Genomic DNA, 24,804 nt, shown 5'->3' on the forward strand with positions numbered 1-24,804 from the left:
CCCATTGTTTCCAATGGGAGCTAATAGGAGATGGGGGCTACACCTTTGAGGGTCCATAACTTTGGACCCCCTGAACCAAACTTCACCAAACCTGGGTGGTATCATCAGTAGGGTCTCACGAAGATACTCTGAAATTTTGGTGCTGCTATCAATAATTGTACCCCCTAAATTTCCCCAGATTCTCTTTTTAAATCCACTCCCTTCCTGCCAATGCCTGTTTTCTTTCTTTTATTCTCTCAGTGCCTAATAAAGGTTGTTGTTGTTGTTATTAAATCCACCCCCTTCAGCATGGATTTAAAGGGAGAATCTGAGGTCCCCAGTTTTAACATTGAAAGGGATGCTGTTTCAGGGTGGGGGAGAATCCACCCCAAAATAGCATCACTTTCAATCAATTAGTTTAAACTGGGACTCCTCAGATATTCTCCCTTTGAGGTGAATTTAAAAGTAGAGTCTGGGCTCCCTAGTTTAAACACCATTGAAAATGATGCTGTTTTGGGGTGGATTCCAGCATCACTTGTTCAAACTAGGGAGCCCAGATTCTCCTTTTAAATCCACCTTAAAGGGAGAATCTGGGGTCCCCAGTTTAAATAACATTGAAAGTGATGCTGTTTCCCCCAATTGGGGGGACTAGATACAACACCGTACAATGTTTTCATAGCAGTAATAAAACATTTTGAAAGCATTTTGAAAATGTTTTTCAAAAATTATTTCTGCTATGTGGCATGGCCCATTGCTGTGTTCAGATTTGTGAGTTGGGGGATGTTCTATAATGGGATGGTGACTTTGAAACGACCTGGTGGAAAAAATCATTGTTTGGTCACGGTGGGGGAGGGTGGCAGCCCATGGGGGGGCATCAAACTCAGGTTTCGCCCAGGGCTCCAGTTTGCCTAGGTACGCCTCTGCTCTGACCAGTTAGCAAGCCTCCCTTGTCAGCCAATGTTGCTTTTCTTCATTGCGATGCTATTCGAAGAGCTGGATTTGAGTCCAACCGCATCAGAGACCAACAAGATTTTAGGGCTATAAACAGGACTGCAATCTCGCTCTTCCGCTGCAGACCAAGATGGCTCCCCTTTAAAACAACCCACAAGGGATCTCTTGTGCTCTTCTTCTTCTTCCTGGTCCTGCTCCATCACATCCGGCAGTCGTTAAAAACATTGCAGTCCATTTTCTGTGGCATTAAACACCATGTTTCCGATTACCGGCATCTTGCCAATTTTACGATCTGTTACAAACGAGCATTTTTCCCCAACATTATTCCTGGTCGGTTTTGCTCTTGGATTTCATTACTGCTTAGTGGCCCGTGAGCACCCGAATCCGGGATTTCTCTGAAATTTACGGTTTGCCAAACTGAGGATGCTTTTAGTGCCTCTTTTCGTTTTATTTTGTGAGAGCCTCGAAGTGGAAACCAGGCGGGCCAAAGGATCTTTTTATGTCGCCGTAAAGGCAAGATAATGCAAAAAGAGGCAGCTGACTGCTACAGAGCAGTTGTGTTTGCTACTAATATGGAATAAAGCTGCCCTTGAGGGTTCCCAACCAGGAGGCAATATCAGGGGAAGGCCTCAGCATCTATGGCCTGTTGCTGGCCCCCCAGAGGAACTGGTTGTCCTTCTGTGTGAGACAGGATGCCAGATAAGATGGACCACTGGGCTGACCAGTAGAGCATTTCCTATATTCTTAGGATGCTGGATTAGATGGACCACTGGACTGACCAGTAGGATGCTGGATTAGATAGACCACTGGACTGACCAGTAGGATGCTGGACTAGATGAACCACTGGACTGACCAGTAGACATTTCTTTTGTTCTTAGGATGCTGGATTAGATGGACCACTGGTCTGACCAGTAGACATTTCTTATGTTCTTAGGATGCTGGATTAGATGGACCACTGGACTGACCAGTAGGATGCTGGACTAGATGGACCACTGGACTGACCAGTAGACATTTCTTTTGTTCTTAGGATGCTGGATTAGATGGACCACTGGTCACGTGATAGGCAGCTACTTTATAATTTCTTAGGATGCTGGATTAGATGGACCACTGGACTGACCAGTAGGATGCTGGACTAGATGAACCACTGGGCTGACCAGTAGACATTTCTTTTGTTCTTAGGATGCTGGATTAGATGGACCATTGTAGTTCCTGAACTGATCTGGAGGTGGAACCTGCAGCTCGCATGGATGTTCAGGAACTACAATTCCTATCAGCCTTTCAGCATGGCCAGTGGCCATGCTGAAGAAACTGATAAAATACAATTCCTAGTGGAAAAGCGTTCTGGACTAGATGGACCACCCATCTGATCTAGCAGGGTTTTTCTTATGTTCTCCTGTTTTTAAGCTTCCAGTTGTGGCAATGAGGGATAAACCATATATACATATGTGTGCGTGCGTGCGTGCGTGCGTGAGTGTGTGTGTGTGTGTGTGTGTGTGTGTGTAATTTTTAAAAACTCACTGGGGTCACAAACACAGTAAAATCATAGAGTTTCCAACGATTCCTAGAACTACTCACCTTCACTGGTTGCATTGTTGACCCAACACCCCTTACCCCAATCATGTCCCAATGCCCCACCTTACAGCGCCCGCCACCTCAGGAATGCCTTGTCCAAAGAATTCCATTTTGGCCTCTTTCTACCAGAGCCCTGGCATCAATTAAAAACCATGCTGTTTAGGAAGAACAATTGGAGCATCAGTTTGGGGCTTTATCTGTTATTCTATCTGGCTGGGTGATTGATTGTGTGCCGCTGGCACGTCTGTATGTTTCCCCCCCCCCCTTTTTTGGTTGGGTTAGATTATTGATGATGGTTTTATATTGTTTTAAATCTCTGTTAGAAGCCACCCGACGGCTCCTGTGTAGGAGGGAAGGATATAAATGGTTTTAATAAATGGTAAATGTATAAACATTAAAAATAAATACCCATAATTTCCAAGGAGCTTGAAGAACCGTGTAGGGTCTGAGATTGATTTTTTTTTCCCCTAGCTTTTTGGAGAGACTACAGAAGGGTAATGGTTCGAGGCTACCTACCCGATAGATAGGTAGGCAGAAGATCCCAGGTGAGGTGGGAGATCACCAGTTTAATCCCTGTATGGTTGCCAATTTCCAGATGCGGCCTGGAGATCTCCCAGAATTACAATTGATCTCCAGACTAATAGAGATCAGTTCCCCTGGAAAAGATGACTATTTTGGAAGATGGGCTCTATGGCATTGCAGCCAAATGAGGTGCCTAGCTTCCCCAAACCCCATCTACCCCGGGCTCCACCCCCAAACCTCTAGGGATTTCTCAGTCTAAAATTGACAACCCTAAATCCCTAGTATCTCCACTTACAGCTTTGGAGAAAGCTGTCTGAGGCCCCTTCCGCACACGCAAAATAATGCATTTTCAAACCACTTTCACATCTGTTTGCAAGTGGACTTTGCTGTTCCGCACAGCTTCAAAGAGCACTGAAAGCAGTTTGAAAGTGCATTATTCTGCATGTGCGGAATGAGCCTGAGATCCTGTAGAGATGCTACTATACACAGTAGACACATGGATTTATATATATTCCTTGCTGGGCATGTGATCCAGCAGGGAATCTTGTTGAGTGTTTTTCTTCATGTTAAGAACATAAGAAGAAAATAAGAACTAGCCTCCTGGATCAGACCAGAGTCCATCCAATCCAGCACTCTGCTACTCGCAGTGGCCCTTTGGGAACTCACATGCAGGAGGTGAAAGCAATGGCCTTCTGCTGCTGCTGCTGCTCCTGAGCACCTGGTCTGCTAAGGCATATGCAATCTGAGATCAAGGAGGATCAAGATTGGGTTTCTTCCAGGTCATAGTGGAGTGTCTTCCCCCATTTTGGTCCCTCTGGAACTGTTCTAGCCTACAGTCTGATAACTTAGACCATCAGTTTGCCATTGATCATTTGCACAAGTTTTAAGCAATAAGTTTGAGCCAACCCTGTTGGGTTTTCAAGGCAGGAGACAAAACAGAGGTGGTTTGCCATTGGCTACTTCTGTGCAGCAACCGTGACCTTCTTTGGAAGTCTCCCATCCAGATACTAACCAGAGCCAACTCTGCTTAGCTTTTGAGATCTAACTAGTTTGGGCCACCGCAGTTATATGGTTGAAAGTGCTGTGAAGTCACACCAAACGTATGGTGACCCTGGAGGGTTTTTAAGACAAGAGACGAACAGACCCCTGTCTCTGCGTGATAGTTCTAGATTTTTTTGATGGTCTCCCATCCAAATAGCAACCAGGACCAACCCTGCTTAGCTTCTGACACCTCTCGCCTGAACTAAGGCCCCTTCCGCACATGCAGAATAATGCACTTTCAATCTACTTTGCAGCTGGAATTTATTATGTGGAATAGCAAGATCCACTTGCAAACAAGTGTGGAAGTAGATTGAAAGTGCATTATTCTGCATGTACGAAAGGGGGGTAAGAAAAGCATACCCCGTCTTAAAGCTGAACCGGAGGTACCTAAGTTCTGCCCCAGAGATGCTCTTTAGCATACTTTCCTAGCCCTGGAACGTACACAAAAGCCTTCCACCCAGTGTGCTACAAAGAAGCCTTCTGGATTCTCCATTGCAGATCTCCCGTGGCTAAACGTGCCTCCAGCAGCAATCAATCCCCTGGCGTGATAATAATACTTATTACCAACCGCCTTCTTGCCTTCCGAGCACGACAGGCAGGGTGAGCTAATTAATCCAACCAGGTAGGGAAGTGTTACTAAATAACCCACCAAGAACTCCCTCTCGAGAGATTCTCCCTACTCCTCTCAGCCTGCATCAAACCCCAGGAAGGATTTACCTGCCGGCAACGGATTCTGAGACCCAGTTGACCCGGAAGCACACTGTGTGCAAAGAGCACGCACACAGAATTAGCAATTGGAAGCGGCTGAAGTCGAGGGAAACGTTTTGACGAGGGCGGTTTGCAAGGACTTGAACTGAAAGCATCGTGGTCTGGATTTGGTGGAGTGCCTAGAATTGCCTGCGCTTATGTCTCACAACCATTTTCAAGAGTAGAAGGGGATCGGGAAATGCAACATCACGTTCTGCAATTGGTCAACAGTATGACATCTCAGGATTGGTCAGTCCTGCTATAGCCAGGTGACCCAGATTTTTTTGCACTCTTGTAGCAGCGGCACGGGGGCAGGTGCCATTGCGCTGCCAAGCGCAGCCCGCAGGAAGCACACTGCCTTTTGCGGGTGCTCCCCAGTCAGGGAAACAGGGGAGCCCCCAGAAGGCTGAGTGCGGTAGCTGCCAGGAGGCGCATGTCGACGCAGGAGCACACTGCCTTTGCGGTGCTCCGGTTGGAAAACCGGGTAAGCGCCGCATGACAATGCGCAGCCCTGTGGCGATGTCATCCCGTGCTACCGCTTTACCTCCTTCTGGGGTGCTTCCCTATTTCCTGACCGGGACACTTTTAAAACCCCGCGGGACGCGGGACACATTGCAGAAAAGCGTGAGTGTCCCTCGGCCAAAAGCTGAGACGGCCTGGTCACTCCTGTATGCAAGCATACATGTCTGGAGCCTAGCCTTGCTCCGCAGTAGTTTCCCCCTGTTATACTTCGGGCTCCAGGTTTCGCTGAGTATTGAGTGAGTAGAGGTCCCCAACATTTTTAAGCTTGGGAGCACCTTTGGAATTCCAACACAGCATGGTTGGATTTATTCCCCAGTATCAGTAGCATCATTACAAATAACACACCCAAATATCAAACCCCACCCTCATAATGCCTGTGTTTTCTAGTAGGTTGTTCTCCTGTTGTCTTGAAATGCTGATATGTTCACAGTTTAAAATGTGCCGCATTTCATGCACAGCTTTGGAATTTATTGCAGTAGTTATGGCATCTAGTTCTGCAAGCTTTACTTCTGGCACCAGAGTGGGTGAAATGGGTTGTCAGCTCCATGCTTCCTATAATCGCTTGAACACCGTGTTTTGATGTGTGGTGTACACAGAGCTTTGTGTGGCTGCCTGAGCTATGTACCACCCTCCAATGTTCACAAACTGCCGTTCCTGTGTGCAAGCAGAGGCGTAGCTGGGCCAGAGTGCACCCGGGCCAGAGTGCGCCCCACCCCCCCCCACCCCGTGGCCCCCCCACCCCCCCCACCCCATGGCGCCCCACCCCACACTTACCAAGCTGGAGAAGAGGCCTGCCTGTTCCTTTCCATGCTGCAAACGACCTAGTGGGTACTACATTTCTGCTCCCCACGTGTCCCAAAGCGTGGCGCACCCTGTCCCCTGTTAGCCCCGCCACTGTGTGCAAGAGTGAGTCCATGCATGCCTCGAAGAAGACCCAGTTCAGAACACGCGAGTGAGTTTACTAGCCCAGTTAGGTCAGGTTTGTGAGTACCTGGGAGCTAAGCAGGCTTAGCCAGAGGTCCCTTCCGCACAGCAAAAGTTCAGCGGGTTGCAGTCGGCATAAAGCAGTGGTGGCGAACCTATGGCACGGGTGCCAAAGGTGGCACTCGGAGCCCTCTCTGTGGGCACCAGCGCAGAGCTTTGTCATGTGGGGGGGTAGAAAATCACTCCACCCCCACCCCCCCACACACAATATCTAGGCTGGCCTGGGCCACTGAGCACGTGGCGATGTGCGCACAGCTGTGAGAAGCGGGCTCGGCTGGCCCGGGCCTGGTGCCTGTGTTCCAGGTGGCTGCCGCGCCCTCGTGAGCCAGAGCCAGAGGCAGAGATGCTAGAGGCACAGAGCTGGAGGGTTAGAGCAGACTGTGGCCTGCTCAGGGAGCGAGAGTGGGGCGGGAAGAAGAGGGAGCCAACTTTGTTTTTTTTTTTTCTAAACGCTAAAACCTCAGCATTCAGGTTAAATTGCCGGGTTGGCACTTTGCGATAAATAAGTGGGGTTTGGGTTGCAATTTGGGCACTCGGTCTCGAAAAGGTTCGCCATCACTGGCATAAAGTATGCCTCCATGCAGGCAGCAAACGGAGCCCACAGAAGCAATGCAGGTTGCCATCGCGCCTTTGAACAGAAGCACTTTTTTAAAAGAAGAAGAGTTTGGATTTATATCCCCCTTTCTCTCCTGCAGGAGACTCAAAGGGGCTTACAATCTTCTTGCGCTTCCCCCCATCACAACAAACCCCCTGTGAGGTAGGTGGGGCTGAGAGAGCTCTGAGAAGCTGTGACTAGCCCAAGGTCACCCAGCTGGCATGCGTGGGAGTGCAGAGGCTAATCTGAATTCCCCAGATAAGCCTCCACAGCTCAGGCGGCAGAGCAGGGAATCAAACCCGGTTCCTCACCTCTCTCCGCTGTGTAGGTACACGGGTGGGCAGGCGTGGATTCCCACAGCCACACTAGTGCCCCGTGTCCCTGCGTGGTGATGCAGCTGCCAGGCGGGACCTTGGAAAACTAGAGGGAAAGCTCTGGTGTATTGAAAGCGCTTCCGACCGCTTCGTTTGCTTACTGCAAATAGCTGGCAAGCCGCGATGATAAAAGCGAAATAATAAAGCGCAGATAGTGCAATTCTTGAAAAACCCGGGTTGTGGGGGAAAACATGGGGCTGGGAGGGTTTTATAAGCTGCTTATAGATATAAACATGTTGCCAACTTGGGTTCCTTTAGATCATAGGTGTCAAACTCGCGGCCTTCCAGATGTTATGGACTACAGTTCCCATCATCCCCTGCCAGCAGCATGCTGGCAGGGGATGATGGGAATTGTAGTCCATAACATCTGGAGGGCTTCTGAAGTTTGACAACACCTATGCGTTTAGGATAAATACTGTTTGGTATTTTTTTATTTGTGTGTAAATTGTTTTAAATGTGTTTAAATGTTTTAAACACCGCCCCAAGCCCAGCTGTGATGGGAAGGGAGGGATAAAAACCCCACCAAAATAATAATAATAATAATAAACAATAATACCTGTACAAGACTTTGGCAGTTTACATTCTGGCCTTGCTGTGCCCTAAACCGAGAAATACCCCGATTGACTTCATTGCTGCGCCGTGAAGCCTTGAAAAGAGGAAGATGCTATCATTAGTCCATAAAAGAAACTTGAAAAGGCAAGCTTTCCCGCTGTGCAATAGACAATGACGCTGTGCCGCAAACCTCCCTTGTCTTGCATTTAAACGACATTATTCGCGCACAATCCATCGCCAGTTCCACTGAAATCCACAAGCAGCCCGTAGCATGTGACAGCAGGTGCTGCCATGCAATATTAGTGAAAGAGTAAATGGGCTGGGCAAGGAAACAGGAACAAAGAGGGTAACTGCTGAGTCCTCCCCGCCGCTGCCACCAGATGATGAGCTGCAGACCTTCCGGGCCCTCTGTCCCCTCCGCCGCTTTTCAACAATACTGTACCACTCATGCATGCGAGCTTTAAAAGGCCAGCGATTTAAAATGTGGTGCCCTATCTCTGGCGAAATAGACTGTTTCCTCCTTAGGGGATTGCATCTGTCACACAGCGAGCAACAGGGAGATGGTCTTTGCCTAGGGAGGCATCAGAAACAATGAACAATTAACCGTGTCCCGGGGGCAAACGTGAACCAGGCCTCTTTGCTACATTAGTGCTGTACAGCTGTGCTTACTTTTAGGAGGATGGCCATGTTGGTCTGCAGTAGAAGAGCTGGATTCGAGTCCAATGACATCTTAAAACGCAATCGGCGGGGAGGGGGCTGGCCAGGAATGGTGCAGGTGCACTGCCTCCTAAGAGGAGGAGGAGGAGGAGGAGGAGGAGGAGGAGGAGGAGGAGAAGAAGAAGAAGAAGAAGAAGAAGAAGAAGAAGAAGAAGAAGAAGAAGAAGAAGAAGAAGAAGAAGAAGAAGAAGAAGAAGAAGAAGAAGAAGAAGAAGAAGAAGAAGAAAGAAGAAGAAAGAAGAAGAAGAAAGAGTTTGGATTTATATCCCCCCTTTCTCTCCTGCAGGAGACGCCAAAGGGGCTTACAATCTCCCCTTGCCCTTCCCCCCCTCACAGCAAACACCCTGTATGAGGTAGGTGGGAACTGAGAGAGCTCCGAGAAGCTGTGACTAGCCCAAGGTCACCCAGCTGGCGTGTGTGGGAGTGTACAGGCTAATCTGAATTCCCCAGATAAGCCTCCACGGCTCAGGTGGCAGAGCTGGGAATCAAACCCAGTTCCTCCAGATTAGATGCATGAGCTCTTAACCTCCTGTGCCTCTGAGGTTTGTTCTGCCACGGCCAGCAAGGGAAAAAGCACTGCTGCCACTTTCCTCGTGGCTGCGCCACTGATTTTGCTGCCATTGGTGTGTGCCAGCAGATGGGGACGTTCCTGCCACAAGTCCTCCTCTATATTATCCTCACAACAACCCTGTGAGGTAGATGAGGCTGAGAAAGGTCACCAGTGAGGTTCACGGCAGAAATGGGATTTTAACCTAGAGACTTCCTGGTTTTACTATGACATTCAAATTCAATGGCATGATGCCTCTAAATGTGGCTGGTAACAGTTTAACCACACAAAAAGTAAATAAAAATGAAAAGGGCATTTCAGCTGTTTCCAAGTTTATTTCCAGCTCATAAAAAATAGCTATCCAAGCAGAGCCAAATAGCCAACGCATAAAATGGCTGAAAAGTGTTTGGGTTTAAAAGAAAGAAAGAAAGAAAGAAAGAAAGAAAGAAAGAAAGAAAGAAAGAAAGAAAGAAAGAAAGAAAGAAAGAAAGAAAGAAAGAAAGAAAGAAAGATGACAACTGGGGACCCTAAGGTTTCGGGTTTAAAAAAATGGATTGCAACTGCCCTGGGAGGATCGGCGAATAAATCCAACAACAAATTAATAAATAATAAACTCGAAATGTTTAAAACCGCCTTCCGTTTGGCTTCTTTTTAACAGGCTCCTGGATTTTAGGGTTATTTTTCCAGCAAACCCAGACCTTTGAAGTGATGATGGCTTGTTTGCTCCAGCCAAAAGTCGCTTTGGGGGCCCTTGGAAGTGGGTAGGGTATAAAAATGTCCAAGGAAGATGAGGCAAACGAAACAAAAGATTGCTAAGGTCTCGGACGGCAATGAGTTTGAACGTTGTACGGGGGCTCAAGGGCACGTTCCTAGAGGTCCCCCGGAGCCTCTACGTCTTTCTGCGGATACTTAAGACATTCCTTCTGGGTTTTCACGCGGGGCTATGTGCATGCGCCCCTGCAACTCGATATGCGGAATTGTACCGGCCTGCCGGTCTCTGCTTGTTGCCTGCCAGACAGATGTTATTCTTTTAATTAAGGGCACTGGTGGTAATAAAATCCCCATAGAGTCCGTGAAGGATTCATAGCCTTAAGCTCAGAGAGGGCTCATACAGGAGTGCGCGAGTCAGTCAAGGGGAACTGATGTTAAATCAAGTCGGGAGACATATGGACTCGGTTAACGACCAATCCCCTTCCTCCCCTACTCACATTGTACTCCGGTCTCGGGTTAATTACTCATCACCGAGGCCTGCAACATATTTTCCCCCAGATGTTGCCATCGAGGCTGTTTCTCCGGGGCCAGGATCGTAGCGAGAGCGGGAACGGCAGGGCTGGGAGTCCGTGCACACGTCCTCTGGCTGCAGTCCCGCAGATTTATTACCCTTAATCCCCGTTTGGGTGCATTTGTATCGGGTCTGTCTTTTTATTCTGCTGTTTCCACATGTGGAGAGCGGAGAACCATCCTTATCTCTCTCGTGCAACTCTGGAAAAGTGCTGAAAGTTTTGCACACGAAATCGTTCTCTGATAGCATTTTGTCCTAAGGCGTAGATAGGTGAGGACATCTGGGCCCAGCTGGGCCCGACGGATGACATCATTTCATTTGTGGACAGTACTGCGCTGTCCCCCATGAGGAACTCCAGAAGGCGGCTGACAATCAATAAAACAGAATAACAGACTTCAAATATGAGCACTAAATAAATAGGAACAACAACAAGTTTACCAAAACCATAACCCCAGCTTATCAAACATCACTAAACAGCATGTCAACAATATTAGCATTTCTTAACAGAATAACAAACAGCAAAAGCATATTAGCACTTAGCATAAAATATAACTGCATCATACACATAATAATAGGATAATAAAGTGCCACCGCCAGCCTCGCCAGGCAATTGTATAACAGCAAGCATGAAATAACAGCAAGACATAACACCACAATACTATTCCTGCATCTTATCCCTCTTTTAAAGGAAGACCAATATGTTAAATTTAGGGACATTCATTCTTAAAAGATGGCTTTCTTGTGACTAGTGTGCTTTCACACAATACAATCACAAATAAATCCAAAACCCACTAACTAGCCAATAACCTAAAAACAATATAACACAATACAAACCTAACTCAGTAACTAATACTAAATCCTATATACTAAGTACTATATACTATATACTGAGCCCTTCGGGGGAGGGCGGTATATCATCTGTAAATAAATAAATAAATAAACAATGAACTGACAATAAATGAACAAATACGTTAAACTGGCTTTGGCTGGCACTAAACGTTCTTTGACCCCACTACCACATAAGACAATATAACAACTGAAGTCTGACCACCCACCCTATACTAGCTAATCAGTCCTATCCCTCCCCCTTTGGAAGAAGATGTCGGAATGAGCTCTGTATGGGTGGAAACTTCTTCCTTATAAAGACAGCATTATGTTCAGCAGCAGCAACTGTTTGCTACGCCGCACATTCTGTTTCTGCACAGAAGAGTCGTGAAAATATTCTTCCCAAACGTGGCTGGAGGCTATTGCAAACCAAGGAACTAGGAGCACTGTTATCTAAATGTATACATTTGTAGCCCATCCTATGCCAGAAGGTCTCAGGGTGGGTCGCAACACAAGCTAAACATCATAACATATCAGTAAACATACAGCCAACTACAATATATAACACCATAACAATAATTCTGACTTTGGGGGGAAAAGACATCTCTGAGAGGCTGTGATTTTGCAGGGAGGAGTACAGTGGTGGGATTCTAAAATTTTAGTAATGGGTTCGCCTTGACAGTGAATGCAGAGAAATTTTGGGTATCCTGACGAGAAAGTTATGGGAAGTTTTCATGGAAGAAACTGCGAGTAGCAGAGTGCTGGACTAGACGGACTCTGGTCTGATCCAGCAGGCTAGTTCTTAAACCATTGGTTTTACAACCCAGTTAATGCAGGGCCGAAGGGGGAAAGGCTGCCAACCGCCAATCGGCCCTTTCTCCCGGGTGCAGTAGCATGAATTAGGTGCAAGATCTTTGTTTTTCTGAACTCTGCTCTTCTGACTTTTAGTATTCTTACGACGGGATGGAGATTAACAGCCTGCCGGTGGAGCTGACGGTCGTGTGGAATGGGAATTTCAACATCGACAACCCTGCGCAGAACAAAGGTAACGAATTATTCCGGCTTGTCCTTGGAAGTGGTAACCTTAGCAACGGGCCCGCATCCTTCTCTAATCTTGACACCACCGTTACTAGTTCCCCTCGCTCACTACCACAGGGTCTTATTTATGGTCTCTGTAAATTACTAATTTTTGTGCCCGTTTCTCTCTCACTTGGCCCGAGCACCTGAAAAATATCTCCCTCTGCCTCCAGATCTGAGTTTTCTCTCCATTTCTCCACCGACAAGCCCTGTTGTCAAGGTGCTTAACTCTGTTCTCTCTAGACAATTTTTGTAGGTATTTGTGGGTGCTTGGTGTTTGTTTCATGCTGTTTTTATACCCCTGGTTTGTTTTAAATGGCTTGCCTTGTTTTTATCCCCCTGGGCTCCGATCCTAAAGACATATTCTGGGGAGGAAGCGCCACTATCTAAAATGGGTCTTACTCCTGAGTTGACCTTAGGATGTGACCCATGGTTTGCGATGCTTTTATGATATTGTCTTATTTGTAGGCCACCTGGGGCAAGGATTTTTGAGCCATGGCATATAAATTTCCTAAATAAACTAACCAATCCATAAACCCTGGATCTGTTCATCTATCCCTTACCTGTTATGCTCTGCAAGCCAGGAATTATTAATTTTTTAACCATCTCTAATCTCAACTTTCCATAATTTCTTTCTCTTGAGCTTTGAGGGGATTCGTCTCCGAATTTCCCACGATCCTTCCATTGATGATGTCATATTTTCAAGCTGCGTGACTTGGGGGTATACTGCACATTTAAGTAATGGCTTTTCAAATCCTATTAATTCTTAGGTAAAGGTAGTCCCTTGTGCAAGATACAGGCCATTATTTATTTTTATTTGTTTATTTATGGGTTTTTAATACCGCCCTACCCCCGAAGGGCTCTGGGCGGTGCACAGCATAATTTCCTCATCCAGCAGATACAAACAAAACCCCATTAAAATTAAATTAAATTTAAAACACAGCGGTGAATTTAATAAAGATGGCGTCAGCAATAAACCCCAATTAAACCCTCCCAAGAAGCGGGAAGCAGAACGAAAAAGTGGGTCCCCTAGATGGCAAAGGGAACTTCGAACCGGAGGAGTAGAAGGGGCACTTCAATCAGCGGCTGGACACTCCAAAGGCCCGGCAGAACAACTCAGTCTTACAGGCCCTGTGGAATTCACCAAGATCCTTCAGGGCCCGGACAGCTGGAGGGAGAGTGTTCCACCAGGCAGGGGCCAAGGCTGAGAAGGCCCTGGCCCGAGCGGAGGCCAACCACATCATGGAGGGGCCAGGAACCACCAGCAAATTGGCCTCTGCTGAACGCAGAGGCCGAGTAGGGACATATGGGGTAATGCGGTCCCGAAGGTATGGGGGTCCCAGGCCGCGTAAGGCCTTAAAGGCCTTAAAGATTTTCTTCTCTTCCTCTTCCATTAGTGACCCGTGGGGGTGTCGTCACATTACGACATTTACTAGGCAGACTTTATTTACTCAGTTGGTTTGCCATGGCTTTTCTCAGTCGTATACACATTACCCTAGCAAGCTGGGTAACTGTTTTACTGACCCCAGAAGGATGGAAAGCTGAGCCAGTCTTAAGCTGGCTACCTGAAACCGACTTCCATCGGGATCGAACTCACATCGAGAGCAGAGCTTTGACTGCAGGACTGGGGCTTGCCATGCTGCACCTTGGGGCGCCTAATAATTCTGAATGTTGGGGTTTTTTGCTTCTGCCACACACCCAAATGTCATTTTCAGTTAGGTTTCTGCCACAAATCTCAAGATTAAAACATTCTGAGTAATCGGAGACTATTTAGATTCTAGCAGCTTACATCTGAAGTTCAACTTTTTGAAAACAGTTATTATGTATTAATTTATGTGATCATTTATTCTCTGTGTTATGAACTGCCTTCCAATTCCTTGTTGAGATGTGTGTGCAAATAATAATAAGAAGAGTTTGGATATATATCCCCCCTTTCTCTCCTGCAGGAGACTCAAAGGGGCTGACAATCTCCTTGCCCTTCCCCCCTCACAACAAACACCCTGTGAGGTAGGTGGGGCTGAGAGAGCTCCGAGAAGCTGTGACTAGCCCAAGGTCACCCAGCTGGCGTGTGTGGGAGTGCACAGGCTAATCTGAATTCCCCAGATAAGCCTCCACAGCCCAGGCGGCAGAGCGGGGAATCAAACCCGGCTCCTCCAGATTAGATACACGAGCTCTTAACCTCCTACGCCACTGCTTATTTAATTATTTATTTGAATGCTCCCCTGCCCAATCCTTGCACTTTTCTCTTACCAAGCCAAACTCGGCTTTCCTTTCCTGACGTGCATGCCTCTCCTCGGCATAGGGTTACCAATCTCCAGGCAGTAACTGGAGATCCCCCGCTATTACTGATTCCAGCTGATCTCCAGGCAACGCAGATCAGTTTTGCTAGAGAAAATGGCCGCTTTGGAAGGCGGAGCCTATGGCATTGTAGCCCATTGAAGACCCTCCCATCTCTAAATCCCGCCCACCGCAGGCCCCACCCTCAAGATCTCCGGGGATTTCCCAACCCGGAGCTGGCAACCCTACCGCCTCAGGATTCCTGTCTATTGTTCTCCCAACAGTTCACCTATACAAATGCGGAGCTATGCGAGAGAGTTGCGGCCTGTGCTTGAAGGCGGATCCGGATTACGAGTGCGGCTGGTGTGAGGGCCAGAACCAGTGTACGCTGAAGCACCACTGCCCGATCCTAGAGAACCGGTGGTTGGAACTGTCCGGAACTGGGGGGAAGTGCACCAACCCAAAGATAACCGGAGTGAGTCCTCCTCAGATTTTCAGGATTTTTCTTATCTGCGTGTTTCTCATTCGCTGTTCGAAAGGCTAGCACAAGCCACGGAAGGTTATAAATCTTTTTGAAGTCTGACGAGGCTCCGCATTGTTTATTCGAATATTTCTATCCTGCTTTCCTCTCCACGAGCAAAACAAAGTTATAATTTAAACAAACAAGCGAGGTTAAAAAAAAAAAGAATTGTCTAACATGTAAAAGCATATCCAGGCGGGGGGGAAATCACAAATATGTAAATCTCAGCAAGGGATGGAAGACAGTGCTAATATTATCAAGTCTTTGGTCTTAAGATCTTGCAGGGGTCTGCAACCTGCGGCTCTCCAGATGTTCACGGACTACAATTCCCATCAGCCCCTGTCAGCTTGGCCAGTGGGCAGGGCTGATGGGAATTGTAGTTTCCCCTTGGAATCACTCCTTATGCTCACAAAGGTGGAAGCCTTCAGACTAGTTAAGAATAGGCTCTTGGATCTTGATTTTCATAATTTGACTCGTGCTGCCAAGACAACCTGTTCTCCAACTACATTATTAATCCCATGCGAGCATGGAATTATGGCAGCATATCTTCGTCTGCTGATTAATCCCACCCAGAGCCTTGGCTACTGCAAGATGTAATGTGCTGCCATCAGCTCTGCTGGAGGGAAGATTTAAGAATATGGAACGTTCTGAAAGAGTTTGTTCATGTGATCTGATTACGGTTGAAACACTTGACCATTCTCTGTTTGTATTCCCTAAATACAATTAGATACACATTAAATACATGAATTCCATTGTCTTGCAATGTTCTCAGTGGCAAGAGTGTTATAAGATACCCAATCTCCTGAACAGCTCTGATGTGCTCTTTTGTGAAACTGTTGCAAATTTTATACTGGAAATTAGTAATTTTAACTGTATTTCTTAACCTTGTTTTGTTTTAAAATTTTGTCCTGTTTTATATGCCAATAAAGGCTTGTGTTGTTGTGTTGTTGTTGATGGGAATTGTAGTTCACGAACATCTGGAGCGCCGCAGGTTGCAGACTAGCAAACCACTGTCTTCACACAGCTAGGATCTGTTTCCCTCATAAGTATGCCGAGGACCGCAGTCTGAAATCCCATTGGGTGAACGTGTTTACAACCGAGTACGTCTCAATCAAGCAAAAAAGAGTTCAGCAGCCGCCACTCTTTGCTAAAGTTCTCTTGATTTTCCGCCTTATTGCCAACGAAAAGCTTTCAAGAGGTCCTCATTAGCATGCATCCTAATTAGCATGCATTCAAGTTCACTTGCCCACTAATGGAATCTGAATGGGCTGTGAGTATCCAGCAAAGAGATCTTGGCGATGGGGTCGGAGTGGGAGGGGTAGGGATAGAAGAAGAGAAGAAGAGTTTGGCTTTATATCCCCTCCTTTCTCTCCTATAAGGAGACTCAAAGGGGCTCACAATCTCTTTTCCCTCTCCCCCCTCCCTAACAACAAACACCCTGTGAGGTGGGTGTGGCTGAGAGAGCTCTGAAGAACTGTGACTAGCCCAAGGTCCCTCGGCTGGCATGTGTTGGAGTGCACAAGCTAATCTGATTCACCAGATCAGCCTCCATAGCTCAAGCACAGCTCAAGTGCTAGTTCACTGTATTTTAGTTTTTGTAGTTGTGGGAACTGTGATTTGGGGGCTAGCTGATATAATTGGTTATTGTTTATAGTATATCATTGTGATGCATTATTATGCTGTTATTGATTTATTGTCATTGCTGTTTATTATGCTGTTGTTGTTATTATGCTGTTGATTATGATTTATTGTTGTTGCTGTTTATTGTTTGTTCACTACTGTTGTTTGCCGCCCTGAGCCCTCTGGGATATAAATTAAATGTGAAATGAGAAATGAAATGAAGCAGCAGAGCGGGGAATCAAACCCAGTTCTCCAGATTGGAGTGCACCTGCTCTTAACCACTACACCACGCTGGCTCTCAAGTTGGGTTGCCTGCTCTGAGTTGGAAAATACCTGGAGATTTTTATGGAGTTGAGCCTGGAGAGGGTGGAGTTTGGGAAGGATCTTTGTGGCCCCAAATGTAGAAACCTTTAAAGCGGGGGTGGGGGGTGGATAGATTCGTGGAGGACAGGTCTGTCAGCGACTGTTAGCCACTGTGATCTAAATGAAACCTCCATGTTCAGAGGCAGTCAACCTTTGAACCCCAGTTCCAGGAGACAACATCAAGGAACGTGGAATATGCTGCCTCGGAGTGTGGTGGAGTCTCCTTCTTTGGAGGTTTTTAAAGAGAGGCTGGGTGGCCATCTGTCAGGAGTGCTTTGATTGTGTGTTCCTGCATGGCAGGGGGTTGGACTTGATGGCCCTTGGGGTCTCTTCCAACTCTATGATTCTGTATAGCATGGCATGGTGCATGCTCAGTTCTTCTCTTCGTAACTAACTACCAGGAGAAACAGAAATTTCTGTGGTCATCTCAAGTAAACTACTTTGCATATAGACACTCCCAGTGGTGGGATCCAAAAATTTTAGTAACAGGTTCCCTCGCCAGTCCCCCCCCCCATCAGCAAAGGGGGCAGAGGCGTACCGAGGCAAACCTGAGCCCTGGGCAAAACCTGAGTTGGATGGCCCCCCCCATGGGCAGCCACCCCACCACGACTCCAAAAAATCTTTTTGCACCAGGTCATTTCTAAATCATCATCACATTATAGAAAACGCCCCAACTCGCAAATCTGAACACAGCCATGGTGAAACACACAGGTTCTTTGATAGAGACTGGTGAGATAAAAGGTACGAAAGGCTGAGGATCCATGAATTGCAGTACCTGGAAGGGATTAACCCAGTTCAGGGAGTTGCATTATTAGTCGCAATTGCTTTATGGAACCTTCACGTTCAAAGGCAGGATGCCTCTCGGGGAGGCGAGGGCGTGGAGACGGGAAAGCGGACCCAATTAGTAACCCCCTCTCGGCACACACAAATAATTAGTAACCCACTCTCGGGAACTGGTGAGAACCTGCTGGATCCCCCCTCTGGACACTCCCTAGCTCAGTATAGACCACCTCACAGAACTGTAGTGGGGATAAATTTAGGATAAAAATAGGATAGCCAGGATCCACAATTAAGGTGCCGCACGGCGGACACTTGTTCTGGGCTAATTCCAGAGAGGAGTCAAAGACTTTATTGACAGTTATTAAAATGTTTAATGAAATAGCCAGACATCTTTTCAATGCAATAAATGTAAAATTAGCAGCCTACTTGCTATTCCAGTTCCCCATTTGGGGTGGAGGATCCCTCGCCCCGGATTCCATTAACAAAAGGATGTCCGCTGCATTGCTATGTCACTTCTGGGGGAAAAAATGACAGAGGGTAGCTCTAGGAAACAGGAGAAACACTCTGGTTTTACCACAGAGCTTCCTGTAATGCCTAGAGCTGCTTGATGTCACTTCTGGATGTTTCCCAAAAGTAACATGGGGGTCCTGGTAATATTGCGTGCCAACCATGTCTCTACCCTCAACTATACTGCTGGTAGGGTCGTACCGCCCAGGGGGACATATGGGGTCAAATGTCAGCGTCCTGCAACCATTTAGTCATGTGGGGACCCAGGAAAATCTCCCCCACACCCCTCCACCTCCCCCCTGGGTCCATACCCTGACTTCAAGACCTGGTGCAAAAAAGTTGTTTGGTCGTGGTGGGGGAGGGCGGCTGCCCATATACGGGGGCCGGGACGCGCGCGAAAAACTCAGATTTTGCACCGGGTTACATCAGAGGTGGGATCCAGCAGGTTCTCACAGGTTCCCGAGAGTCGGTTACTAATTATTTGTGTGTGCCGAGCGGGGGTTACTAATGGGTGATTTTGCCACCTGATTTTTGCCTTAGTTACGCCCCTCCTCTCAGCAGTAGTGTGCAGAACTTGAAGCAGTCTAGCAGGAGGTGCACCGGCGTGCGTGGCAGCCTGCGCCTGCGTGCATTCGTTTCCTGCCCAAGGACTAGCTCAGCGGCTGCGTCCTTGCCACAGCCCCGCCCAGGAATGCCCCGCCCCAGAATGCCCGGCCACACCCCCATTGTGCCCCGCCCAGCCCCATTGGCATTACGCCACAGTTTGAATCCCACCACTATGGGAACCTGTTCCTAAAATTTTTGGATCCCACCACTGGGCTACATGTTCCGTAGATACGCCTCTGACCGCTGGTTTCCAGGCGCAACCCGACAGCTTGCCGGGAGGCACTCTCTCTGCGCCTAACCTACACTGCCAGATTGTTGTTAGGAGAGTAAAACAAAAGAGAAGACAATGATGTGTGCATTATTGGATCACCGTTGGAGAGCAAATCAGGGTATGATTATCAAAATACATAAATGTGAATAAAAGCCCCTCCAAGCTTCTGCAACTTTGGCAGCTGGTTGGCCGTTACACTTTGCACTTATCCTATGCCAGTTGGAGAGGAAAGGAAACAGATTAGTGATGAGCCCACACTGGAGAGAACCTAGTTTTCGATGACAGCCGTGGAAGGCACGAAGAAGCAGGCAGCCCTGGGCCCCGCCATCTGTGCTTTATTCATGGCATTTTAATGCAGTTTCCCACCATTTTAATATAATTTATGTGCAGCAGACACACAGATAAAATTAAGATTTGCATAAACAGAACGGGGTACAAAGGAACAGAAAATAGCATAATGAAGATTTGCAGACTGAATCTGTTTAAAAGAGAAATAGGGTTTTTTGAGTGGAAAGGTTGGAGCGACATAACTTAGGCACGTCCTCCGTCAAGCCTAGTTGGCCTGAATGTGAGCTGGTCTCACCTGAACAGGGTTCCCAGGTGCATCCTGGCCACTGACAAGTGATGAGGGGGAAGAATTGCCAGGTGGGACCAGGCAGCTCATAGGGAGGAGCAAGTGGACTGGATGAGGGCCTCGCTTGCATGCAGCAGCAGCCTTGCTTGCATGCAGCAGCAGGGGATTCTGGGAGATCTCTACAAACATTCTGAAAGTGACAGTTGGTTACAGTTGCTCCCTGACTCTTGCTGAGGAAAGATGTTGTTATGTGTTCTGTTAACCAAAAGCCTCTGACTGAAATGTTTAAATATTGTAGACTAGGCTTGAAATTGTAACCAAACGATGAACGGCAAATGTATCGAAGCATATAAGCGACACTTTGTTTACGGATGTAGTCTATTTCTCTCTCAGTTTAAGTAACACTCTCTGTTTCTGATTTCTGAGGTAAAAAGGCTGGTCTTTAGCAAGATAACTGTTCTTATAATGCGGGGCATAAAGCTACATTCTGCTCGCTACACTGCAGACAGGATAATATACAAATATACCTGTTGACTGTCAAATGGCTCCAAGGGAAGAGCGGGGGGGGGGGAAGGCCAGGGTTGGAGCCCACATTTGGGGGCAGGAATAAAAAGGGTGAAGGCTTGCATGGTGGGGGAGGATGCTCCCATGTAGCTACGACCCGACTCCAGACATATTAGCCTTGGGAAAGGGCTGCTTGAAGCCCAACTGCACCCAGACATTCTGGCTCATTCCGCACATGCAGAATAATGCACTTTCAAACTGCTTTCAGTGCTCTTTGAAGCTGTGCAAAATCCACTTTCAAACAGTTGTGAAAGTGGTTTGAAAACACATTATTTTGCGTGTGCGGAAGGGGCCAAAGTCTGAGGCCGGGGGGGGATCCTCAGACCTTGGGGGAGTGTGCCCTGGGTGGTGCTGGGGCTCCAATTGGCCATGCTGGCAGGGGCTGATGGGAATTGTAGACCATGAACATCTGGAGAGCCGCAGGTTGCAGACCCCTGCTCTAGGGGAACAGACCTCACTTGGAATATTGTGTACAGTTCTGGGCACCACAATTCAAGAAGGATATTGACAAGTCGGAAAGGATCCAGAGGAGGGCAACCAAAATGGGAAAAGGTCTGGAATCCATGCCCTATGAGGAGAGACTTAGAGAGCTGGGGATGTTTAGTTTGGTGAAGAGAAGGATAAGAGGTGACATGTTAGCCATGTTGAGATATTTGAAGGGATGTCATGTTGGTGAGGGAACAAGCTTATTTTTTTGCTGCTCCAGAGACTAGGACTAGGAGTCATGGGTTCAAGGTGCAGGAAAAGAGATTCCACCTAAACATCAGGAGAAACATCCTGACAGTAATGGCTGTTCGACAGTGGAACGCACTACCTCAGAGTGTGGTGGAGTCCCCTTCTTTGGAAGTTTTTAAAGAGGCGCTGGATGGCCATCCATCAGGAGTGCTTTGAATGTGTGTTCCTGCTTTGCAGGAAGTTGGACTTGATGGCCCTTGGGGTCTCTTCCAGCTCCACGATTCTATGACTCTAGTCTGGAGGTGAGCTGTGATTCTGAGGGATCTCCAAGTCTACCTGGAGGCTGACATCCCTACGTCCGCCAGAAAACAGAGCCATGCGCCTTGAAGTTAACAGTGGAGTGTTATCTTCTGCCTCTAATGTTTCTGACACGAATTTTATTCCCTTAGATCAGCCCAGTGAGAGGACCTCGAGAAGGAGGGACCAGGGTCACCATCCGAGGAGAAAACCTAGGCCTCGAGTTCCGGGACATCGCGTCACATGTCAAAGTTGCCGGCGTAGAATGTGTCCCCCTGGTGGACGGATATATACCAGCAGAGCAGTAAGTTAGTGCTGTGGGACAAAGAGTGGGACAAAGTGTATGGTGGGAGGGGAGTGGTAGAGCACCTGCTTGGCATGCACAAGATTCCCGGTTCAATCCCCCGCATCTCCAGGTCTCAGGTGATTGGTGTTTGGAATATGCTACCACAGGAGGTGGTGATGGCCACTAACCTGGATAGCTTTAAAAGGGGCTCGGACAGATTTATGGAGGAGAAGTCGATTTATGGCTACCAATCTTGATCCTCTTTGATCTGAGATTGCAAATGCCTTAACAGTCCAGGTGCTCGGAAGCAACAGCCTCAGAAGGCCATTGCTTTCACCTCCTGCCTGTGAGCTCCCAAAGGCACCTGGTGGGCCACTGCGAGTAGCAGAGAGCTGGACTAGATGGACTCTGGTCTGATCCAGCTGGCTTGTTCTTATGTTCTTATGTTCCCTGGTGCCAAGCAACCGGGAGATCAGCATTGCAGGTTTGCATTTACCTGCTGCCAGTTATCCAGGAGATCAGCACTAATATTGCACACCAACAAACTGAGAAATGAAAGTCTCTTCAACTGGGGAGTTCGCGCTGGTCAAGAGATGGAGAGGATATTCAACCGGTTAAGTCTGACTGGTTTTTTTAAAACATTGTGAAGGACCATTTGTCATGACTTTTTATACCGTCTTGAGGTTTTTGTATGGTTTTTAGATCTTTAGTCTCCCGAGCATGATTGATTCTGTCTGATATATGTTGTGTACATATGTACTTAGGGAGCTGGGGATGTTTAGTTTGGTGAAGAGAAGGTTTAGAGGTGACACGATAGCCATGTTTAGATAGCTGAAGGGATGTCATGTTGTCATGTCATGGGTGTCAAGGTGAGGGAGCAAGCTTGTTTCCTGCTGCTCCAGCGACTGGGACCAGGAGTGATGGGTTCAAGGTGAAGGAAAAGAGATTCCACCTAAACATCAGGAAAAACTTCCTGACAATAAGGGCTGTTGGACAGTGGAATGCACAACCTCGGAGTGTGGCGGAGTCTCCTTCTTTGGAGGTTGGATGGATGGCCATCTGTCAGGAGTGCTTTGATTGTGTGTTCCTGCATTGCAGAGGGTTGGACTTGATGGCCCTTCTGGCCTCCTCCAAACTCTATGATTCTATGATTCTAAGTTTTGTGCAGTTAGCTTTTTCTTGTACTTTTGACCTGCGCTTTTATTAGTCAATAATTTCACGGGAACGTTGATCGGAGTCCTATTTGGCAGCTAAAGGGTATGGTGGCTTTTCTCTGAGGGTCTGATGTGGAGGATCTCCACCTGAGAAGCAAGCGAGCCGTTGCCAGAGCAGGCAATATCTGCCTTGATAGATTAATGGTCCAATTCAATATAAGCCATCCTTTGAAGATGGAGCAGTGATAAGAGAAAGCAGTAGAAACCATGTGGGAAAGACGACACACATATGCTGTGATCCTAGGGGTTTGAATGTAGTGGAAAAGTGAGTATGAAGTGTAGTTGTTTGAGGGCATCAGACTGATGAATATACGCACCCCTGATTTTTTGTTCTGTATTTATTATTTGCAGGAATAGGCTTGACAAAGTCCGGGTGAAATAACAACTAATCAGGAAGTGTTATTGCCTGTTCTGTATTTTCTTTGTCAAGCCTAGTACACTTTTTTCGCATATATTTAATTATCGTGAAGCTATCTGTGCATTGCCTGAGATTTTGCACTGCATACCAGTGATTAAAAAGAAGAACTTTTGAAATTTATTTTTGAAATCTGAAGGGTATTTCATCCTTTAGCTTTCAAGTGCAGAGAGGTATCACCATTACCTGATTCAGTATAAGGCAGATTTATGTTCACGTTCTTTATCTAGACTAGGGTTCCTGTATCTCTTTCAGAAGAATGTGCTCCAGTCAGGAAGTCCATGGTTTTTCGTAATTGATTGTTGGGTTATTTTGAACTTTTCTGTCAGAAGCCGCCCTGAGCCGGGAAGGGAAAGGGTGGGCTAGAAATCAAACTAACACATGAATGAATGAATGAATGAATGAATGAACGAACGAACGAACGAACGAACGAACAAACAAACGAACGAACGAACGAACGAATGAACGAACCAACGAACCAACGAACCAGCCAACGAGCCAACGAACCAACGAACAATGAATGAATGAACCAACGAACAATGAATGAATGAATGAACCAACAAACAATGAATGAATGAATGAATGAACCAACGAACAATGAATGAATGAATGAACCAACAAACAATGAATGAATGAATGAATGAACCAACGAACAATGAATGAATGAATGAATGAACCAACGAACAATGAATGAATGAATGAACGAATGAACAAACAAAGGAATGAATTAATGAATTAATGAATGAAATGGACAGGAGTAATGTCTCTGCAGGTCCCTTATTCAATGATCTCTGTGCTTCTCTTTTAGGATAGTGTGCGAGATGGGAGAGGCCAAGCTTAGCCAGCATGCCGGATACGTGGACATCTGCATAGCTGAATGCAAGCCAGAATTCACAGCCAGATCCCCCCAACTGTATTATTTTACGGTAGGTGAATTCAGTATTTGTTTGAATCGGATGGGCCGTTTCTCAAGTTTCTAAGCACAAAGCTGTGTGTTACGCTCCATCAAGACGCTTCTGACTTACGACGACTGTCCCGGGATGGCGGCCAAAGTGGGAACTGCCACCCAGGATTTCCGCCACCTGGTGCCATGTGGAATGGTACAAAATGTCCCTTGGGGCAGTCTTCAGCCACCGCATCACCAGCTTCCTTTTACTGCTGCCTGAGCCGTGGCAGACAGGAACAGGTAGCATTCATGGTGGCGTAGGAACAGGTAGCATTCAGGTGGTGTAGCGACAATGGGGCTGGGTGGGGCATGGCAGGGGCGTGGCCGGGCATTCTGGGGCGGGGCATTCCTGGGCGGGGCTGTGGCAAGGAAGCAGCCGCTGCGCCGGTCCTTGGGCGGGAAACAAATGCACGCAGGCGCAGGCTGCCACGCACGCCGGTGCACCTCCTGCTAGACTGCTTCAAGTTCTGCACGCTGCTGCTGAGAGGAGGGGTGTAACTAAGGCAAAAATCCCGTGGCAAAATCACCAATTAGTAACCCCCACTCGGCACACACAAATAATTAGTAACCTACTCTCAGGAACCTGTGAGAACCTGCTGGAT

At 47.3% G+C, this 24,804-nt stretch overlaps 1 protein-coding gene across 1 annotated transcript in view; it reads left to right on the plus strand.

Annotated features, from left to right (window-relative positions):
- The window catches only part of PLXNA4 (plexin A4), a 203,752-nt gene that overhangs the window by 37,825 nt on the left and 141,123 nt on the right, over nt 1–24,804 (plus strand). Inside the window, exons 4-7 of the mRNA XM_048500707.1 lie at nt 12,159–12,255; nt 14,849–15,039; nt 21,494–21,645; nt 24,065–24,182. Of these exons, the coding sequence (XP_048356664.1) occupies nt 12,159–12,255; nt 14,849–15,039; nt 21,494–21,645; nt 24,065–24,182 (558 nt within the window). The remainder of the gene's footprint in view (nt 1–12,158; nt 12,256–14,848; nt 15,040–21,493; nt 21,646–24,064; nt 24,183–24,804) is intronic.

This window comes from Sphaerodactylus townsendi, linkage group LG06 (genome assembly GCF_021028975.2).
Source record: "Sphaerodactylus townsendi isolate TG3544 linkage group LG06, MPM_Stown_v2.3, whole genome shotgun sequence".
NCBI classification, from domain to species: Eukaryota; Metazoa; Chordata; class Lepidosauria; order Squamata; family Sphaerodactylidae; genus Sphaerodactylus; species Sphaerodactylus townsendi.